General features: G+C 33.4%; 1 protein-coding gene across 1 annotated transcript; it reads right to left on the minus strand.

Annotated features, from left to right (window-relative positions):
- Positions 1-2,217: 2,217 nt before the first annotated feature.
- On the minus strand, positions 2,218-2,838 carry LOC114755380 (uncharacterized). The gene has a single exon (XM_028944257.1). The coding sequence runs from the start codon at positions 2,836-2,838 to the stop codon at positions 2,218-2,220; it is 621 nt and encodes a 206-aa protein (XP_028800090.1).
- Between the last annotated feature and the right edge of the window lie 8,047 nt (positions 2,839-10,885).

Genomic DNA, 10,885 nt, shown 5'->3' on the forward strand with positions numbered 1-10,885 from the left:
ATTACTGAATAATATCTTTCATAGCTTTCCAAAATCAAAAGTCATATAGTATCAAAGATCATTTGGATCCAAAACTCATTAAAAAAATCACATGTAAATGCTTAGAGGCCTCCGGCCTTCTACCAACATGCAGTCTAGTAACAGTTAATCAAAAGTACGTTGCCAAAATAATCGGTCTTAAAACATATCAGAGTATGTGGAATGTGCCCTATTATGGCAATATACATCTCTCCTAACATAATCAAAAGAGTAGAAGCACTACTATTTTGTAGTAATAGCTCAAACTTCCAGAACCTTCCTTGACTAAGCCGAATGGAAACTATCACTTGAAAAGGTGTTAAATCAACAGGGTGAGACAAAAGCCTCAATAACTAACAATCCCACTTATCAAGCATCCATGTAACTGCTCATGAGGTATCAAGTAAGACAGTTGCAATTCATAGTATTCAAACAATTTCATATTGTAACAACATATAACAAAGTACAATTGATAATCCTCTCAAATCCCTTATATCCACCCACCTCATGTCCTCTGATTGATCCCATGGGCTAAATCCTCATCCATGTGACTGGTAATTAGCCAGACTCACCGATCTTCGCATAGCACAAGACCAGACCATGGGTTCCCCTTATAGTCTACTAGTAGGGTGCTAATGCCTTATAAGAAGTAATTTTGTAAAAGGACCAATCGGTATACACTTGATGGCCTCACCACCTTATATCCTTAAATGTACATAATTCATCCTCTTATATCCTCTTTGGTATAGTTCCCATCATCAACATCCATCACCCCTCACACATCAGTACCTAAAATATTATATTCATAATAAATTATCAACATGTCAAAATCAATTTCAATTTTCAATTTCTCAATTAATTCATAGACACTTCAAATCATCATAATCATAAACACATATATATTTTATTAAGAATGTCCCATAAGACAATTTCAATAACAACATAGCTTCATAACTCATATCATAATTCAATAATATTTCATAAATCCCATATAATTCAAAATCAATCACAAACAACCTATGAGCATGAATAACAAGTGGAAAGTAGTTCCCTCTCACCCACTAGGAAAAAGATTACCACAACATTAACCCCGTGCTCAAACCAACAATCTAATAATTTAATCTACACAATCAATATATTTACATATCAATACACAAGTTATTCAATTACTTGGGCTACTATGTATTTTAAAGTTTCTAACTCTGTGCTAAAATCCCATACCTCTCATACCCCATAATTAAATCTTTTAGCACAAAATTATAATATCCTAACAATCCATAATTTTCATTTAAACCTTTCAAAATATTTACTTTAATAAAGATTTATCTCAAATTTTTAAGATATGAAATTATCATATTTAAAATTCAAAAATCCTATCTCAATTTTAAATTTAAAAAATAAACCATTAGAAATTCAATATATATTAAATACACTTGAGCAAATAATTTAAATCAAAAGTTCCATAGTAGAAATATCATATTTTCTACAAATAAATATCTGTTTAACTAAAATAATTCATTTAAAAATATTAGGTCAATCAATAAATAAAACTAAACTGATATAAATGATATACTAAAATAGCTCTACAATACTATGTTCATCTATCATCAAAACTCAACACTTGCTCGAAGCCCTAAATCCAAAAATTTTCTCCAAACAGCATAAAATTACTATCATTAAATAGGTTTAGATGACTAGAAAAACTTTTATGAAGAGAGTTTGATGAAAGGAAGTTATTTGACTTACAAAAATGATTGGCAAAGATTAAAACCCTGCTGGAAAAAAAATGGAACGGTGCTGCTGGAAGGGAGAAGGAAAAGAAGACGAAATGTTTCTCTCACCCCTCAACTGTTTAAATAAAATTTTTAGGATAAATTCCAATTAAGAACCCCATATTAAAAAGAGATAAAATTACAGTTTAGAACCCCCTTTTCCCATTTTTCTTGTATTTTCTTTCTTTTTTTTCCATTTTATTATTATTATTTAGTAATTTTCTTATATATATTTTAAAAATCTTATTTTTAGTAATTCTCTTTTCTTAAATAACTAGAGAATAAGAATAATTTATTAAGCATTAATCTCATTCTAATGTTATTTAAATACTAGGAATAAAAACTAGGATGTTACAACTCTCCCCACCTAAAATGAATTTCGTCTCCAAAATTCAAACAAACACATGCAACAAACAACGAAAAAAACCTACCAAGAAAACAAGTACGGGTACTCGCACTGTATCCACTCCTCAATTTCCCAAGTAGCATCACTAAGACTTAGTCCTTTCCAAAAGGCTTTTACAACCTTGATGGTCTTGTTCCGTGTTTGCTTGTCCCTCACATCCAAAATCCACTCTGGTTTTACCTTGTAAGTCAAGTTCTCATATAACTCAACTTCTTCAGGTTCAATGATGTGAGATGGATCTGGATGGTACTTCTTCAGTTGTGACATGTGGAACGCATTGTGAATGTTGGACAAGTACGATGGCAGAGCAATACGACAGGCAACAGGCCCAATTCTCTCCAAGATCTCATATGGGCCTATGAACCTAAGTGTCAACATTTTGGCTTTGATGGATCTTCCAATACTTGTGAGTGGAGAAACTTTCAAAAACACATGATCACCTACATCGAATTCCAAAGTTGTCTGATAAAAATCTGCATAGCTCTTTTGACGGCTTTCAACTATCAATAACTTTTGTTTGATCAGATCAATCTTCCTGGTGATGTCCACTAAGTCAGGACCAATGATAGTTCTCTTACTCAATTCCGTCCAATAGAGTGGAGATTGACACTTTCTCCTATATAAGGCTTCATAAGAAGCCATCTAGATACTAGCATGGTAGTTATTGTTGTAGGTAAATTCTGCTAATGATAAGTGATTGTCCTAACTACCCTTGAACTCAATTGCACAAGATCTTAGCATATCTTCAAGAGTTTGAATCATCCTCTCAGTTTGCCTATCTGTTTGAGGGTGGTATGTAGTATTGTACTTTAACTAAGTGCCCATGGCTCTTTGTAATGACCTCCAAAAGTTTGATGTAAACCTCAGATCTCGATCAGATATGATTGACTCCGACACTCATAAAGTTGAACTATCTTATCAATGTATCATTGTGTTAGTTGTTCCAAAGGATATGTGGCCCTGATAGGTAAGAAATGTACTAACTTGGTCAATCTATCAACGATCACCCAAATTGCATCATAACCGCTTGGGGTCCTTAGCAAACTAGTGATGAAATCCATGGAAATGCTATCCTACTTCTATTGAGGAATATCTAAATTCTGAAGTAGTCCTGGAGGCCTTTGGTGCTCTATCTTAACTTTTTGACATGTTAAACACTTCATCATAAATTCTATTACATCTCTTTTCATCTTTGGCCACCAATAGTTTCTCTTTAGATCATTATGCATCTTTGTTATTCTTGGGTGCATCAAATAGTTACTCCGATGAGCCTCTTCTAAAATTGTCTTCTTAATCTCATCATCATTAGGGACAAATTCTCTTTTTGTACCTCAGAATCCCTTCCTCTCTAATATCATTGTCTGGAACATCTCCATTTTCCAATGCCTCTCAAATACTCAATAATCAGACATCTTCCATTTATACTACCTTTAAATCTCTAAAGAAATCATAATCACCCAAAATTAACTATAGAGTAATTGCTATCTCAGGCAATACCTGAAGATCTCTCAAATCCTCCAAACAATAGTGCTCCTCTAAGCTTATATGGAACACATGCACTGTCTTCCTACTCAATTCATTAGCTACCACATTAGCTTTACTAGGGTGATACTTAAGTTTAAAGTCATAATCTTTAAGGAACTCTATTCACCTGTGTTGTCTATTATTCAATTCCTTCTGGTCCACCAAGTACCTCAAACTCTTATGGTCAATGAAAACCTCAAATTAGGACCCATATAAGTAATGCTTCTATATTTTTAGTGCAAACACAATTGCATCCAATTCCAAGTCATAAGTGGGGTAATTCTCCTCATGGGGCCTTAATTGCCTTGATGCATATGCTACTACTTTACCTCCTTGCATCAGGACACAACCCAAACCCTTAAGTAAAGCATCTGTATATAACATGTAGCGACAATTGGGGTCTAGAATAGTAAGCACTGGAGCAGTGGTTAATCTCACCTTCAACTCTTGGAAAGCTGCCTCACACTTATCACTCCAAATGAACGGTTGATCCTTCTCAGTCAACTTAGTTAATGGCATAGCGATTTGAGAGAATCCTTCAATAAATCTTTGGTAGTAACTAGATAGATCGACAAAACTCCTCACCTTTGTTATAGACTTTGGGGATTCCCACTTCAATACAACATCTACTTTACTGGGATCAACAGCCACCCCTTCCGTGGATTCCAAATGACCAAGAAATTTTACTTCTTTAAGCCAAAATTCACACTTAGACAACTTGGCATACAACTAATGGTCCTTTTGTATTTGCAATACAATATGAAGATGCTCCTGATGATCCTCCTCACTCTTATAGTAGATGAGGATGTCATCGATGAAAAATACAATGAACTAATCCAGATAAGGCTGAAAGATTCAATTCATATAATTCATGAAGACAGCAGGGGCATTTGTTAAGCCAAATGGCATGATTAAGTACTCGTAGTGACCATACCTTGTACAGAAAGCAGTCTGTGGAATATCCTCTGCTCTGACCCTAAGCTGATGGTACCTCGATCTCAAGTCAATCTTAGAAAAGATAGACGATCCAATGAGCTCATCCAAGAGGTCATCTATCCGTGGCAATAGGTACTTATTTAATTAGCGGTAATCAATATACAATCATAGGCTACCATCCTTCTTCCTCACAAACAATACCAGTGAACCCCATAGTGAAACACTTGGTTGAATGAATCCTTTCTCAAGTAGTTCTTCTATCTTCTTCTTTAACCCAGCCAGTTCTGAAGGTGACATCCAATAGGGTGCTTTTAAAATTGAAGCTATGCCAGGTACAAAATCAATGGAAAATTCAACCTCGCTTTTTGAGGGTAACCCAAACACCTCCTTTGGAAATACCTCTGGAAATTCTTTTACTACTTCAAGTTGATTAATACTTACTTCCTTATCAACATTAGCAGAGAAGAACACCGCATCTTTCTAGCAACCTTCTCAAATATACTTGTTCACTTGAGTAGTCGACGATAGCATGGGACTCATAATAGCCTCAGCAGACATAGCATGTGCCATACCTCCTTATTTACCCTATTATATATCAATTGGAACCATTTAAAGTCATTTCCCAAAGCTTAAGGATGGACAAATGTCAACTTTAAAATTTTCATTTTCGAATTCAGTACACTATTCACAGAATTTTGGGCCAATTTTGAAAATTCACAACTAAATGTAGAAAAATTGAAACTGAGTACTTCCAATTTATTTGAAGCTTGTCATGCCTTCTATAAGGCAAAAATACTCATGGGCCTCATATCCATATGAAACAAAGCTAGAAAATTCAACAAGTTGCACTATTCATTTGGTCAATTTTTGAATTTCCTGTATTTTAACCCAAATTTGGAAGGACATATCTCTTAGCACAAAACTCCAAATTTAGTGATTTACCACTTATTTTAAAGCTAAAAATAAGATCTATAAGCCTACCAAATTTCAAGTCCAAACTCATCTAAGTGTTTTATGTTGTTTTGTAACACTTTTACCCTCATTATGCATGCATTTATATCCTTTTAATTATATTGATTCATGCATTGCATTCTGCTATTTAAGGGATAAAAAGGGTCATTTTTCTCTCCTTAATGGTAATTACCTTGATCTGTAATTTACAAAGCTCTTTGTTGCTATTTTCAGGCAATTAGAGAAGGATCTAAGACCCGAGGTGGAGCATTGAAGGAGCCACAAAGTCATAAGAACCAAAACATAAGATTTGCAGTGCTCTTTGTCCCCAGGTCGTGACATGGGCTTATGAAGTCATGACCTGGATGCTCTTTAAATGGAACTATGTGTTTTGGAGCTAGGTAAAGACTGAAGGCCCTCTATGTCTTCAGGTCACGACATAGCCTTACGAGGTCATGACCTGGACTTCCCAAGTCATGACATGAGATTCTAAGGTCACAACCTGAGTGTGTTAAGTGAAGCTGTATATTTTAGAATAGGTTTTTTAGCCTCTACACTTAGGGGAATAGCCACCACGAACCAGTCTCTCTCCATTTTGTAGATTTGCAAAGGGATGAGCCTCCACTATATTCTCTCAAGTCTCTATTGATCCTATAGCCCAAACCTTCATTTTTCTTTACTTTTTCATCATTTCCTGCAATTCTGAACTGATTAAACCACTCTCAACCCCTTCTTCTCCATTTTTCCAATCCTCTTTTTAACATCACTCATGGCTAATTGTGACCTCTTAGCTATAGACCATATTCAAGTTCATTTTACGTCAATTGGAACCACGTTGGATGGCTTACAACGCAAGAAAACAAAACTGGAATTTTTGCTTTCTCGGGTACTGTTCATTTGGTAAATTTAGATTTTTGGGCCAATTTTGAAAATTCATAACTAATTCTATAAAAATCAAAATGAGGTGGTTCCAAGTCCAATTGAAAGATTTCAAAGAGATCCACATGAGACAAATATTTCAGGGGCTAACTTGTTTTGGAACAGTGCCAAAAGTGTACAAAATTTACACTGTTCATATGGTCAAAACTGTTTTTCAAATTTAAAGCACTAATTTTGAAAAATCACCATAATTTGCACACATCTCCAATTCTAGTGAATTATCCATGGATTTAAAGCTCAAGATGTGTATTATAAGCATACAAAATCTCATGGCCAAATTCATACAAAAACTACTTCAAAATATTTATCAAAGTTTACAGCTCCATAGGCAACAATTTCCAGCATTATTACATATATATATCAAGTTCATACCATGGAATGTAAAACTATGAAGCTATTCTTCCATTATGCTCTTCCCTCTTCGAAGTGCCTCTGACCCTACTTGAATCATGGTAAACTTGGGAGGAGTGAGATTTCATAGAAATCCTAATAGCAAAATAAAATCAACAAGCATCATTATCACACAACTTTATTAAAAGCCATTGCTAGGGAACTAAAACTAACCCATACTTTGTGAAACTTTAACATGCAATAGCCAAGGCATAACATTGCAAGGAGCAACCACAAGTCATACGTAAACTTTCATAGAGCTTAACCATCCAATGGCAATAACATAAGCATAACAACAATACAATGTTAACAACAAAGTTAATTAAATCTTACTACCTCAAGTGAAGTAAGCCTTAACTCTCTCTCTTCTTGTTCTTGGCTCCTTCCTTCACAAATATCAAAGCCTATCCCACAAGGGGCATAACCATTATATTTCACGTCATAACAAAAGTCAATGCTTGAATTGAATAAAACCCTTAATCTCTTTCTCTCTAATTTTTGAGTTTTGTTTCCATCTATTCATACATTATTCTCTCAGGCCAATCCTACATTATTTTTCACGTAGAATCCAAATATGAGCTCAAAATTATGAAATTCATCTTCCTTCCTCTTGAACCCCTTAGGCCAAAACACTTCCTCTTTTTCACCTAAATTTCCAATTTTGATTGCAATGCTTCCAAGACTTATTCCTTAGGTGTATCTTACATAATTTTTCATTCTAAACATATTAGAAGCATCAAAACAAGTAAAAACCAATCCTAGGTAAAAAGTCCTCTTGGCTGTGGGGTACCCTAAGTTTTCCAATAACAACAATATCAACCATAATCATATAATACCACTTGATTCAAGTCATAAACAACTTCTTAAACTAATTCCCATCATCAAAATCATCCTCCACCAATCCTATATAATTTCAACTAACAAGAGGGGAAGGGAAAATCATGGATTTTCAGCCATAGAACTCAAGATTTCTAAGCATTAAACCAACTAGGATTACCAACTAGGATTAACTACTAACCTTGAATCCAAGTTTGGTTAGTTGATTTCTTGCCTTGTCCTCCTCTTTAAGCTTTAATTTTTCAATTCTAAAGAGTTTCCCCTATGGAAACTAAAATGTGAAGGAGGTGGGAGAGGAAGATGTTTAAATTGCTAAAATTATGTGATTGGTTAATAATTGATGTATATGACATCATAATTCCTAAGGGCTTATGTCATGCACATCTTGAAACTTCTCCTTGCTTCTTCCACTTTCCAAATGGCACCAAGAATAGCTTAGTCAAGAAGGAAAAAGATTTTTCATAACATATCTTGTATAACTTTCTACCGGCTCAAGTAACTTTTATACTGGCAGTATCATAATTGTCCTTGATATTTTTGACCACCTATCCTCATCCTTTATCATTTACTTTTGAGCCACCACCTTTTACTTTTGAGTCATCACCCCTCATAATGATTTTCAAAAGAATAGAAATCCTAGTAAAAAATAGTAGCTAAAAGTATTGCTTTTCCTTCTAAAAATACTTTCTAGAGTTCCAGTACTCAAAAAATTCCTCTATTAGTTTTAAAATCTCTCTTTGATTCCAAGGAAATTTCATGAATTTTCCTAGAATTTAACTCCCTCTATAGATATTTCTTTTTGAATTTCTCAAATAAAAGCCCTAATTGGCTTAAATAAACTTTAAATATTTTTAAAGCTAATTTGGGGGGTAGTTTGGAAATAAATTACCTCTACAATGTTCTAAAACTCTCAAGGTATTTTATCCATATTTTTCCCAATTTTTCTGAGGCCTTGGAGTACATGAAATAATTAAATTTGACTAATTTTCCTTAATTAGTCAAATAGTGGAAAAATTACTAGAAAATTAATATTAATTAATTTCCTTCATATTTTGACTTCTGGGACCATCATCCTGTTCCAGAGAATTTTCTCTAATTTCTAGGGTTTTTTAGGAATTTTCAGAGCTTTCTGTCATATTTTTCTAATTTATACTGACTTACTCAAAATACTAAAAATTCCACTTTGGTCCATATCCTGATTTCACATCAAAAGTTGTGCAATCTACATTAACATTAATATTCTGGCACTTAGCCATTTTTAGAGTAATTATAACATAGTCACAAAATGCTGGATGTGACACTATCATACTTGGAGCGATTGTGACCAGTTTAAAGACATGAGAGGCTAAACCTTTAGCCACTTGGTGATGGGAGATGAAGCTTGAGCTCAAGGACTTAATAGGGTAGTTACTCAGTCTAAACCTATGCTTAAATTTTTTGTTGAACATTTTTAGATTTAGGGATTTCTGCACTTATATAAGACTTGATTTATGATTTGTAAATCTTGTGTTTAGACTGCTATAATATATTTGGATTGGATGCTATTTAATGTTGAATTATCCATATGAATATTCTAGCTTTGAATCCTTGTGTTCAGTTGATTGTCATTGATCATTGATGATTAATCTATTTACTTGGTATTTTATTGTTGTTGATTGACAATTTGAGGGCATTTGCATCATCTATTCATTTACACTCTAAGTGGTTTTCAACAATGTTTTAAGACATGTTAATCAACTTTGATTAAAGTGAGTTTTCATTAATTAAAACATTAGACTCAAGTGATTACTTAGGGTTTTCATCAGAATTAGAGGTTTCCAAAACTCCCAATCAATTTAAGAGCAATGATAGCTGAGTTTACATCATCAAGAGACTATCCCATCATAACTTCCCTTTAATCCAAAGCATATCTTCATTCATTTAAAATACCAAAAAGATTTACTTCTTTGCAATTTACATTTATTGTACCACTTTTTGAACAATTAAAGCCCTTTTTCTTTATCCAAATCATCTTGCTTTTGATAACTAGTTTAATCTAGGTTTTTCTAATAAAGCGCTCCTCAAGAAGAATGATTGGTTGTGCCCTATACTACGTTATTTGGTGCAACCATAATCTTAATGATCTGAAAGGCGACATTCCGATCCGATCACTCATTATATTACGTGGCACAAGATTGCTCTTGTTTTAGGCAATTTTATCTCCTAATTCATTCTTTCTTGAATTTCTTTTCCTTTTTCTATGTATCATTCCATTTAAGCATTCCATGATCCATATTTTCCAGCATCAAGCACACTATATAATCATAGATACAAGGTAATACAATCCATAATCCATTACAATATCGTTATAAGGTTTGTCAAAATATTACGTAACATCATGTAACATTACATAATTCATATAATTCCTTCAATCCAACACCCAATCCTTGTCCTTGTCCATGGATGAGCCACTTCTTATTTGAAGCATAATTTAACATAGGAGGAATGAGATTACATGAAAATCTCAGTAGCAATGAACTATAATTCTCATATAAATCAAGTAAGATATAATTCGACATGCTTTAGAACTTTAAGACATCCTCAAGTCATATAAAATCATGTTTTGCATCATAACAAGAGAGGAACATTGAAACATCCTTCCTTTAACCCCTCAGAGTACACATTTGGAAGCGTTACGGTTCAAGCGATTCATGAAACAAACCCATAAATTGAAAATTTACAATTGGTTCTCGAGTTACAGTTTACTGGCTAAATTCTAGATTTTTAGTCTAATTTCAAAAAATCATAACTAATTATAGAAAAATCATATTGAGGTGGTTCAAAATTCTATTTGAAGATCTTTCAATTCTCCACAAGAAAAAAAAAATATAACTAGATGTAACTGTATGTTTACTTGTTTTAAGTGATATAATTTTAAGTGATAAATGTATGTTTGAAGCTCTTTCAATTATAGTAACTATGTCTAATTCATATAGTTTATTCATTGAAGTTTACTGTTCATTTGGTCAAAACAGTACGTTCCAGTTTCACTATCCTAACTTTGATTAACCATAACAATTATGCACACACAACCATTTTAAGTGATCTACCACTTGTTTTAAAGCTTAGGATG

Source organism: Neltuma alba, unplaced genomic scaffold (assembly GCF_004799145.2).
Source record: "Neltuma alba isolate B1F8T4 unplaced genomic scaffold, ASM479914v2 tig00010265_pilon, whole genome shotgun sequence".
Lineage (NCBI taxonomy): Eukaryota > Viridiplantae > Streptophyta > Magnoliopsida > Fabales > Fabaceae > Neltuma > Neltuma alba.

Bases quoted from the DNA above. Each gene is read 5' to 3' on its own strand.
- LOC114755380 (XM_028944257.1), bottom strand. From the start codon at position 2,838: ATGGCTTCTTATGAAGCCTTATATAGGAGAAAGTGTCAATCTCCACTC.